This window comes from Camellia sinensis, chromosome 13 (assembly GCF_055761805.1).
Source record: "Camellia sinensis isolate YWXY chromosome 13, ASM5576180v1, whole genome shotgun sequence".
Lineage (NCBI taxonomy): Eukaryota > Viridiplantae > Streptophyta > Magnoliopsida > Ericales > Theaceae > Camellia > Camellia sinensis.
In genome coordinates, this window is record NC_138973.1 from 108,701,211 (window position 1) to 108,713,619 (window position 12,409).

A 12,409-nucleotide genomic window follows, 5' to 3' on the forward strand; every position below is an offset into this window, starting at 1 on the left:
GGAGCAGGATCCTCATCCTCCCCTTCTTGAAGAAATTTTTACTGAATGGCAGTAGCATACTCCACCATGTAGCTTGGTATGAAATGTGGAGGAGGGTTTTGGAAGACCTTGGTCTCTTGGCCTTGACTAAGCTTAGCCACAGTCGCCTTCCATCCACATTTGAAGAATATATCTTTGGCGGCTTCGCATTGTTGGATGTAAGTGGCCTCCCCCTCCTTGTAACCCCGGTCTTCAGCGTCTTCCACGCTCTTCTCTAACCGGGCGATCTCAGTATTCTTCTTTCTCTTGAGCTTGGCCAGCTCGCGCAGATATTTGTCTTTTAACTCGGCTGCAACCTTTTGCTTATCTGCTTCAGCCGAGCTGACAAGACCGGTCAGGCGGATCATCTCGGTATGTAGCTCGGCCATTTTCTTATTGGACTCATCTAACTCGGCTGATTTAGCATTGGCCTCTGCCACGGCCTACCTTGTTGTCTTGCGCAGTTCCAACACACGCTTGTGAGCGATGTGGTTTTTTTGCATGGCCTGCAAAAGGGCGGTAAGAAACTTTTGGTAAAACCGAGCAAACAGATGTACAAATTAGAAAGACAAGCAAAGGGAGAACTTACCAGCACCGTCGATTTTGTTGCCGAGCGAATGGCCTTCAGCTCGGTGAGGTGGTCGTGGTGTTCCATGTCGGCTGGCAGGCATACGCTCTTGGTGAGGTTAAAAGCCAACGAATGGTCTTTCTCTGCGACCACCGAATCAGTGTTAGTAATAGCGCGGTTCTTGTAGGTGATCTTTGGTACCCACTCAAAGGAGCTAGCTCGGTCTGAGCGCTTAGGTTGTGGGCTCGGTGGTGTGGTTTGGGGAAGCACGGTTTCATCCTCGTCAACAAGGCGTGGCTCGATTGTCAAAGTCCGAGCACGCTTGCTTGGCCGAGATGATGAAGGCTGAGCGGTTGGAAGGGCTACCACGACCTTTTGTGTTTGGCCGGCTTGTGGTACCTCGGCCTGATTTGTTTCGGTGACGAGGGCCCTTACTGCTCTCTTCTTGGTCATTTATTGTTCTGCAGTTAATGAGATCAGATTGATTTGAGGTAGTGTTGGATCTGGTTCTGGAGAGGGTTCCAGAAGGAAATCTGTCACCCTGGTCTTCCTCATGCTGCTGTATCTGTATGTCGGTTCGAAATTGAGTAGCTGGGCCCAACCTCGTTCGCGATATCGAAGCGCGGCGCGGAGTGCGTCTAGATTAGGAAAACTATACTGCGACTTTAGATAGCTCAAATCTGCATAAAAAGAAAGCAACGGCTAGCACGGTGCCAAACTTATAAACAGAGTAAAGAATGCACAAAACTAAGCCGAGGTAATTATACCGGCTACTCCTTTATTCCAGTTAATCCGGTCTCTTGCTATTTGGGCTTCCTGATCTTCGAAGTTACCAGAGACCCAGAAAAAGTCGTCATCATTTACATCTTTATCTGGGGTGGTTTTTATTATTTTTTCTTGGCGGCGTCTTATTCTTAAATAGTATACCCAGCCGTCTTCGTTTTGGCCTAATGAATATTGGTGGAATAACTCGGCTAGACCGAGGTTAAGGCCAAGCCGACGGTTTAGCTCGACAATACCATTTATTATTCTGTAAGAATTGGTACTGAGCTGGGTTGGGCATATACTAGTCCGCCTTAGGAATTCACAAAGAAGAGGTTGAACGGGGAATCGGAGTCCGGCTTCTACCGTGGAAAGGACAGTGAAGGGAACGAAGCCCGGTTTTCCCCATGGAGTTGTGTCTAGCTCGGCTAGTGAGAGGTGGACGTCATCTGGAATTTGGTAATCCTTTCGGAACTCGGCTACGGCCCTTGGAGAGTTCACTAAAAATCGATATTTCCCCATGTGGCCTTAAATTATGTATAATTTAGCTCGGTGTTGAAATGACCTTCAGTATCTCGGTTGAGCGTGCAAATGTGTGTCTGGCCAACCTAAGTCAGTCTGCAAAGTGAAAAGGAAAAGTGTTAAGCACAGATCGTTGGACCATGCTAAAAGAAACAAAGGCAAAATAAATGGAGTCCTAGCTCGGCTACGTGGGATACTATCCGTCATTGGCTCGGTTGAAGCGAAAGACTTTAGCCTGGTTAAGTAAACAAGAGGTTCATAGCCCAGTTGAAGCTTAGGGTGCAGCATTCTTAGTTCGGTTTTGACTAAGTCAGAGAGCTGATTTGGTCCTAAGTTATAGCTCGGTCGTTGGTTAAGGCTTTCTAGTGCGGTAGTGCGCAAACTTAATACAGTTCGCTAGCTCGACTAAATGAAACATAAGGTTCTTAGATCGATTGAAACTACAGGAATGACATGAAGTTTTAGTCTGGTTGTTAGAAGAGTTATCCAGTTTGGCTAGGCTTGCACCTAATACAAACAAGATCTTAGTTCGGTTGGAGCATTATTTTGGATCAAAAGCATCGTTTCTCAGATTGTTCGTGAATCTAGTGGTTCTATTACACGGTTTTTTCCCACAGAAATGGAAGCTAAAATAGTGTGTGTGTTTTGAAAAACATACGAGTATTATGCTACATATTTCAGAAACTATGCAAACAAAAAGGAAATGGGATCGAGTTATTTATAGTTTGAAGACGAGAGGTTGAAGATCAAGGCCGCAAGGAAGAACACAAGCTTTGTAAGAGCTATAGCTGTGAAAATGGAGGTTTAGAGGAAGAGTGTGAAGGTGAACAGTAGGAATGCCAAGTTCGAAAACTAGGGTTTTCGTATAAGGCAAAGAAAAGGCGGGACTGTTCAAATTTTTCGGAGTACGAGGGCGGCGCAGACAATTGTACTTGACTAATGGGAGCCAGCCATGTGTCCACGCGAATAGGAAACAGTTCAGATGTACAAACTGAAAGGACGTTATAAACCGGACTAGCCGGCAGCCAGGTAGGGAGTGACCTCGGTTGGCTTGACTGCTTTTAGCTCGGCTAGAGGAGAGTAATCCCAAATCATGCTGCACAGATGGAATTAAGGGGCAATTGAAAGGGTAATTTATAAATAAATTGGGCCGAGCTAAGGAATTGCCTTCTTTGTAAGTTGGGCCGCACAATGGGCCGGGGTAAGAGATGATATAGCTCGGTCTAAGAGCTAACTAGTTCGGCCTAGTTGAGGTTCAGACCGAGCTAAGCATCGCACATAGTCGGGTTGAGATAAGGACGTTGTTCAGCATAGTTAGCTCGGTCTTAAGTAATTAGTCCAGCTGGAGTATGCCAAACCGAGGTACAAGCAATGAAGGAAAGAACTGAGCTAGTTGGAGCTCGGTCAAATTTGCCGCTTTAGCATGGCAAAAAGATAGTGTTAGCTTGGTCATGTTGTCATCCAACCGAGGTAAAATCATCTCACTTGGTTGAAGCAGTGAGGGGGGTGTTGAAGGATAAGCATTATCTTTCAGGAATGTGATTCCTAGAAGGACTCAAACGGAGAAATAAGAGTCCTACTAAGATCGTTCCACGCAGAACCTACAAAAGCTCACAACATAACCTAAGTACAGGTAACACAACTTTGATTCTCGGAATACACAAAACTTTTGTCTATTTTGCTGACTTAGGCATCGGAGAGGTATCCGGCACACACCCGCCGGCTAGCTCACTTTTGTGTTTTCAAGGAGTAAAGCGACGGTGTTTGGAGGAGTGCAAACTTGATCAACAGGATTATACGAGAAGATTATTTCGTGCTCGTACAGTAAAAATTAGAAGATGATGGATCAAAGTAAAATTTTGCTAAAATTCAATAATGGAAAATATAATTTACCAACCAAAAAAAATAAAAATACAATGCGAACTTAAGAAAAAAATTCAGAAGTGAGATAGTACAGCTCACAATTTGTCTTGCTGCCAGTAGAAATATTAGGAAACTGAAGCCCATTGTCATTGTTTGCAAAGACCACTGCACATCCAAAGTTGCAGAATAACCTCAACACTAATATTTTGGTTTATTAAAATGAAATAAAATAAAATTGATCATTTTTTAATGTTTATGAAATAATTATTCCCTTATTATTATACATAAAAAGTCTAAAAATGCATATCACAAAACCAAATATAAGGTGTTGTGATTGATTTATGTGCCCCTAATACAACTGATGAATGATAATTTAATTGGTAATATATCTTTTTTCAGAGAATCAAACCTGAAAATGAAAATTATGATGGAAGAATCATTATATTCCATTTCATTCCAATAAAACAAGCAAAATATAAATGAATGAATTCTTTGGGTGAAACACCTGGGTATGAGATATGTATCTTACCTTAGAAATTCAATTATTACTGCTAGTATATTTATGTTATGTTTAGATTATAAATTTAGGTAGAAATTTTAAAAAGAAAAGAGAGGTTAGGAGAATATGAATACAACATAGGTTAAATTTTTTTCTCTATTTCTATTTTCTTTTTTAAATTTCTAATTAAATTCATGATCCACTCACAGTGCTAGTAATTCAAGTTAGTTATAGAACTATGTACAAAACCTCGAAATTCTGCATCAAATGCTATATGGCGCATCATGAACTTTATTTTGCAAGTTAATTATATACTTAGGGTTTGTTTGTTTTGACATAAAATATTTTCGTCAAAATTATTTTACTCATTTTCTATTGTTTGGTTCGATAAAATGTAAGTAAAATATTTTTTAAAGAAAATATTTTTACATCATTTTCTCAAAAATTACTTAGCTAAAAGCATTACGTTAGTCAATTTTTATAAAGTTGACTCTCACTCATTAACTTTTCAACACATTTAATATTTTTAAATAAATATATCTTAGCTTACTAAAAAGTCATAAATGGTACTTTATTGAATCAAAATTTCACTTTTAACAATAAAATATTTTTATTTCAAGTATCAATCAAATGCCGAAAAACAAAAACAAAAACAAAAATAAAAATATTTTTTTTTTATGTAAAATTAATTTATAAGAAAAATATTTTTTTTGTATAAAATACTTTACGTTGAAACAAACGAATCCTTAGCACCTTACATTTTCATCAAAACTCTACGTTGTGCCCTTTATTTTCAAAGGTAATAGTCAGGCCAAGTTTGGCTACAAAGAAAAAAGTGCACTTATTTCATCTTTTTATCTTTTTTGGGTTACATCAATCAACATCTCCTTTCTACTTTTTCTACACATAATACAAAAAAAGTAAAAAAATACACTTATTTAGTCTTCCCAAACTAGGCCTCAATCAACCCATTATTAAACTTACCCTTTTATTGATATGTTATTAATGAGGATGACGAAAGTGACATGATCCACACGTCACATTTTTTCAGTGGCATGATTAAAAATAAGAGGATTAAAGGGAAATTTTAATGAAAATGAAGTGACTAAAGTAAGATTTTAGTAAAAATATAGGAACATAAATAAAGGAATCAATGTGAGATTTTTGTAAAAGTGAAGAGAATAGAGTAGAATATTTGGGTGAAAATTCTTATGTATATGCCCTAAAAAAAATATGTTATTAGTGTGAATTTTTATCAACCTCATTAACAAGTGAACAAAAATATGATATTGCAATTTTATTTAAAACGCAAGAAGTTATAGAATTGGTTGTCATAATTACAAATAAAAAGGACAAAGTGATATTTGATAAAAATATAAATGTAATTAACCATTATTTTACTATAGAAAATAAGAAATATGTGTAAGAAATATGAATATTTTTTTGTGTTCTCGTATTTTTTGACATGAGAGTTAGATAAATTAGACACTTAAAAACATACCTACAACTGATATTCATACCCGAGTCTATGTAAATTAGACTATACCTATTCACATGTCAATTTCGTTAGCTAAGTACATTAATTACAGCTTCATAATCAATTTTGTTACGAACACAAATTTATCACAAAATTAGACACATAACTTACATAAATAGATAAAATTTTACCAAATTTATTAGTGAAATTCATTTTTAAATTTTTTTAATCCGTGTATACTAAATACATTTTGTGATCGATTTCTACGCACATACGATTATTTCTTGTTCGTTTGGTTAAAGTTTCAAACCTCATTCTTGTGATGGAAAACAGAGGACATGACAGGAATAAACTGCATCTTGGCAGTGAAGTGAACAATTCCAAGCAATCCTTTAAGCTGTTGCAGGGACACAATCAGAGCTGCTCCAGCCATGAACCCAATTAGAGTTGCCTTTGACAGAAAATCTATAATGAAACCTAACCTGTAATAGAAATCCTTCCCTAAGAAATTTTAATTTTTTTTAAAAAATATTAGTAGAAAGATTCAATTCTATATGTTTCTCTCTTTTGCCTTTGTCATTTAATTGATCACCCCCTTTCAAAATTTTATATAATAGTACAAAATATGATGTTATATAAGCTTATCTAATTGTGCACAAAAATTAAGTCCAACATAATACTTAGTCCAGCTTGTCTCTAGTTCAAATCTCCAACAAATGTGTTATGTTGACAAACGTTCTTTGTAAATTAATGATTAAGATTTTATTCACCTAATTACAAACCTAATATTTGATTCAAGTAAAAAAACAAAAAAACAAAATTACCCAATATTTAATGAATTAATGACTAGACAAAATTTAAACTTTTAATTTACAAAGGTGTCAAGGTGGCACAATCTGAAATTTTGGATTATTCCCCAAAACTTAGGCCTTGTTTGGGGTGTCCTAAATAATCCATCTTTTTATCTTTTTTTCATCACATCACCTCTCCACTTTTCTGTACATCTTTTCATAAATGTTAACAAACATTCTTTGTAAATTAATGATTAAGATTTTATTCACCTAATTACAAACCTAATATTTGATTCAAGTGAAAAAAAAAAAACAAAAACAAAAACAAAAAACAAAACAAAACAAAATTACCCAATATTTAATGAACTAATGACTAGACAAAATTTGAACTTTTAGTTTACAAAGGTGTCAAGGTGGCACAATCTGAAATTTTGGATTATTCACTAAAACTTAGGCCTTGTTTGGGGTGTCTTAAATAATTCATCTTTTTATCTTTTTTTCATCACATCACCTCTCTACTTTTCTGCACATCTTTTCGTAAAAAGTCAAAAAATACACTTATTTAAATCATCATAAACCACCCCTTATATCCAGACAGAAGAAAAAGCCATTTTTATTTCTTATCCCTTAATCCTACAGCATGGCCTAAAAATTATGTGGAGAATTTGGTGATTTCAACAATCTTTTGTGTCAAATTCTTAGCTAAAACTGAATTATTCTAAAAGCATCTCCACTCAAACTTTCAAAATTTTATACATCAAAATTTTTTTGAAGGCTTAAGTAACAAATTGGTTTATGTCAATTTGACAAGGAAGCTCTCTACCGGAAATGTCAAATCTATTGTTATATTATTTTTAAAATTCAAACTTTTTATTTTATTAATTAAAATAAATTTATTTTTAAAATATAACCCAACTTCAAATTTATAAATAATAAAATTAAATTAAAAAAATTAATTAATTTTTTTGTTTACAACGGTAACAAAGATTCATTTCAAAAAAATAATAATAATAAAATCCGGTAACAACAACATACAGGTTGCTTTTTTTTATTAAAATAAAAAAATATTACCATTTTCAAATAATACTATCCTTGGTATAAAAAAAGAAAAGAAAAGCCATGACATGATGTGGGTTGATTGACAATCACAACTTGTCATAAATTGTGCCATTGGATGCTTTAATTGAAGATAAAAGAAAAGAAAAAAAACAAAAAATGGACATTAAGGAGTTTTCATATCAAAATTGGTATAAAGGAGTGCCGCCAAAAGCCACATGAACTTTTGATATACCAGCTTTTGATATACCAGATAGAGTTGATACTTAATATCAAATATGATTGTTAAAGTATCATATCAAATTTAAAATATCGGATAGAAATGCTCTAACTTTGCACATATTTGACATGGTGTGCAAGCAACTAAATAATTAGAAAACTTTAGTTCTTATTTTAGTTACCATTCACTTTGCTTTTCTAAAGAAAAGATAGATTTGGCAAAAATGAACCAAAATTTGTTCGATAATGTTACGAAAGAATAATGCTATATAAATATAATTTTTCTATATGACTTTCACATAGAATAATGTGTTGTGTGATCTTTCTACTACAAAAGAAGAAACTCACTATTGTGCCTCAAAATTATAAAAATGATACTAATAGATCATTTTGTATGAAGAAAAATGTTTGATAACTCGAATTTGTGTGTTTTGAATGGCTCGAATGTATTAAAACGATGTCGTTTTACACTCAAAACGACGTTGTTTTGAAACATTCAAGCCATTCGGGTCATGAAAATTCGGGCTACTAAGCATTGCCGTTGTATGAATTGTATTAAAAATTGTTGGGGAACTTTTTAAAGATTTATGGTATTAAGATTTTATAAAATAAAAGACATACAATATTTTTACAATAATAGGGGTCCCTCAATATTTTCACAGAGAAAATTTGACACAGAGAAATTTGTCTAGACACAGAAATTTTTCTAATTTCACAGAAAAAAATTAAAGTTTATCAAATCACAGATAAATTTTAAAATTTCTCTGGTATGACCATAGAAATTTCATCGAAGGACCTTAGCTAATAAAAAAATATATATATTGGATGTCTCTTACTACTCGATGTTAGAAATTGATGTTTCACTAATTTTCCAAAACTTATTTATAAATATTTTTTCATTGCAAAAATGCAAAGTATTTTTGATGATGCTAAATATGATTAATTTCTGGGTGGTATGGTATGTAATTGTTCAAATTAGTGGATTTCATCAATTTTTTAGAGTGTAATGTTAAAAATTCATATATTTATACTTATAATGATGTGATATAGGAGTTAGTCTCACCATCATTAAGTATGTAACAAATTAAAAATTAATACATATCCTGTCATATCATTGTGAGTAAAATTATCAATACTTTTTGAGAGTTTCAAACATTTTTCTTTTTTTTTTAATTTCTATATGAATTCATATAATAAAATGTCATGTGTAATTGTAGGATTCACCATGTTCAAAAAATTAATAATGGTGGGTCACATAGGAGCAAGGATCCTCTGCAATGATTTTTCTATCATGATTTTATTGTGATTTTTACTACAGTAAAATACATGAAAAAAATATATAATCCAACTGTTTAAGTTTCAATTTTCAAAAATAAAAACAAAATAAATAAATAAATATTTTTAAAACAAAATACTTAAAATGGCGTAGTTTTATTTCAACTTTAAATATGAATTGTTAGATTATTAGAGCAAAATCATGATAAAGAAAATCATAATAGAGAATCCTAATTCTTTGCATAAGAGATGGGAAAATAAATCGAGGAAAATTCATCTAGAAACGTACAGATTCTAAATGAATGACTATGCAGACAATGAAAGAATTTTCTCACCTAAATATACCCAAAGAAGCTTGAAGAACACCAGCAAAGAAGGTTGAAGTGAAAGCAAGTCTGAGATAGAGATCTGGTTCAAGAATAGGAGAAATCATCTCACCAAGCATTGTCCCCATCGCCAGAGAAGCTATTGACACTGGCCCAACCCCAAGATGACTTGAACTCCCAAGAACTGAGTATATTAATGGTGGCACAAAGCTTGAATCTGCACAATTCATTAAAAAAAAAAAAAAAAAAAACAAACAAACAAACAAACAAACAAACAAACAAGCAAAACAACAACAACAACAACAACAAAGTCATGATATAGACACTTTGTTTTAATTGATAAATCCTAATGTAATAATATACTGTATATTTTTTGCATCTTACTCATATATAGTATACTTTTCTAGCTAATTATAAATTTGACAAATGAGTGATTTAGAACCTTACATATTCCGATTATAGGTGGAAGATTGGCGAGTTTTGCATAACTAATACCCTGCAAAACAAAAATGAGATAATGTAATTATTTAATTTTATTTTTTATTCTTTATTTTTTTTATTAATATATATATATTTTTTACAATCAATAGAAGGAGAATAAGAGGGAAAAAAAAATAAAATAAAACCATGCATCACACAATAATGAGATTTAAACTCAATATTATGTCTGTTGAAGGAGATAAGGTGATTAATTAGTAACCAAAAAAATGTTTTTAATTGTAAAGGAAAATTTATGAAAATATAAGCACCCAACAAATTATTTTCTCTATTTTTCTTCCAAGAATTGGGGTGGTGATTATGCCTATTAATTGAGTACTTCTTTCTGAAAAAATAAATCAAAAAAATTGATATTTAATATTTGCCCCCTATATATAGCCTATTGAATTGAGAAGCCAAAGGACAAGGCCAAAAGATAATTAATAATTACCATTTATTTTCACTTAACAAATAGCAAAACCAACATGGAAAAAGCCAAAACCAAAATAGAAACAACTTCATCCAGTCTGAGAACCCCAGCTTACCCACAACCACAAGGGGCATAATCCAAGTAAGTAAACTCAAATTTCAAAACCAGACAAACCTGATTTTCCCGAGAAACAAAAAAGAAAATAAAAAAGAAAAAATTTCATGGCTTTTCTCACCTATAGAATGGCCAAGCTTGCAATAGTTGTCTAAGTTTGTTAATTGTAAAGGAATAATTAAATGAAATAAAAAAGCACCCAACAAATTATTTTCTCTACATTTTTGCTCCATGGAATGGTTGTAATTATGCCTACAAATCAAACTCAATGGAAAAATAAAAAATGAAAAATTCTGCTCTTAAATTTTTTGGAAGTCAACAAATAATTAGTAGTTAATAATTTTTTTCACATAACCAATTCACAAATAACCCAAGAATAAACAAAACCAACATGGAAAAGACAAACTGTGGATTAAATAGAAACAACTCATTCAGTATGGGAACCCCAAGAATCAAAAAGAAAAAAAATAATATTTTGTAGTAGAAAATATTCTTTTATTTGTTTTTGGGGAAAATTATGCAAATAGTCTATTTATTTTACACGATGTGTCAATTTGATTCTTATAGTTTCAATTTGCTTGATTTTATCCCTTAATTTAACGGATTGTGTCATTTTAGTCCAACAAAGAACGATTGTTAAGTTAATTTAACGAAAAGTCAAACAATGTGTCAATTTGGTCATTGTATTTTTCAGAATGTGTCAATTTAGTTCCTGTCAAAATCGAGAAAATTAAAACTATAGGGATCAAATTGACACATCGTGTAAAGTAGAAGGACCAAATTGACACATTATTTGATCTTCAGTTAAATTAAACAATCGTTATTTATTGGACTAAAATAACACAATCTATTAAATTAAGAAACAAAATCGAACAAATTAAAATTACAGAAACCAAATTGACATATCATATAAAATATCACCACACCACCACCCTACAACCACCACTAGTACATTACTATCACATTAATTTAAAAGTCATAATTAAATATAAGAAAACATTTTCTAACCAAAACTTTAATTGAAAATTATTTTCAATCCAAATAGATAGATCGTAAAAAATAAAATAAAAAAAGGTTTCATCACTTTTTTTTTGTTTTTGTTTTTGGTTTTTTCTAACCTGTGGAATGGCCAAGCTAGCAATGGTGAGACCAGAGATGAGATCAGATCTGAAGAGTTGGATGCTATAACTGGGAAACCACTGAAATATAGGGAAGACATATTGCAAACCCAGAGCCCATTTTCTGAGGAAAGTCTGGTTTTTGAATCTGTAGAAAGGATCGTCTGGGAAGAAGATCTCCGAGAGCCTGCGTTTGAGTTTCTGAAAGGTGGTTTGGTTTGGAGGTAAACAGACTCGGTGTATCTCTTGTGGTGGCAATGGGTTGGTTGTTGTTGTTGTTTCTGTGGAGATTGTGATTTGAGTTTCATCATCATCGCCTGAAATGTCTGGTGCAGAATCTAATCTCTTATTATTAGAATTTGGAGGACTCATGTCCTGAACAAGAAGATTTTTTGACGATATATACCAGAAATTTTTGTGCAGATTTGTGGGGAGAATGAAATGAAGAAGACTTGGTTGAGAATGTGAGAGAGAAAGAGAGAGATGGTAGTTATTCACGGTTGCTCGGGAGGGGACTTACATTTACAAATATTGGAAAATTTCACTTTTCTTTTTAAGGGCAAATTACATTTTGCGCTACTATACTTTTGTTGGCTTTTTTGGCTTTTGAAGATTAATTGTGTAAATTAGAGTGTGCCAGTAACGATCAATAAGTTTTTACAAAATTTTAATTGCCAACCAATTATAAGACGATTATGTTTAAGTTCTTTTAACCTCAATGAAAAAGACTTTTACTGGTGGTTTGTTACGAGAAACTTTCAAATGATCACAGATACAAAAATAGTTCAGAAACTGAATTTCATTAAGTAAATAAAACTTACAATGAAATGACCCAGCTTTGAAAAGGTTTACAACAGCGACTACTTGAAACTACTAGGAAATAAAGTGCAGTAC

The 12,409-nt window shown here is 33.0% G+C and overlaps 1 protein-coding gene across 2 annotated transcripts in view; it reads right to left on the reverse strand.

The window, feature by feature from the left end:
- LOC114319352 (putative sulfate transporter 3.4) overlaps window positions 1–12,021 on the reverse strand; it is a 50,281-nt gene extending 38,260 nt beyond the window's left edge. For both annotated transcript variants that reach the window (XM_082903128.1, XM_082903127.1), the window contains exons 1-5: window positions 11,516–12,021; window positions 9,824–9,872; window positions 9,386–9,593; window positions 6,020–6,191; window positions 3,833–3,898 (exon numbers count right to left, since the gene is read on the reverse strand). In XM_082903128.1, the coding sequence (XP_082759254.1) occupies window positions 3,833–3,898; window positions 6,020–6,191; window positions 9,386–9,593; window positions 9,824–9,872; window positions 11,516–11,887 (867 nt within the window). In that variant the 5' untranslated portion in view covers window positions 11,888–12,021. The remainder of the gene's footprint in view (window positions 1–3,832; window positions 3,899–6,019; window positions 6,192–9,385; window positions 9,594–9,823; window positions 9,873–11,515) is intronic.
- Between the last annotated feature and the right edge of the window lie 388 nt (window positions 12,022–12,409).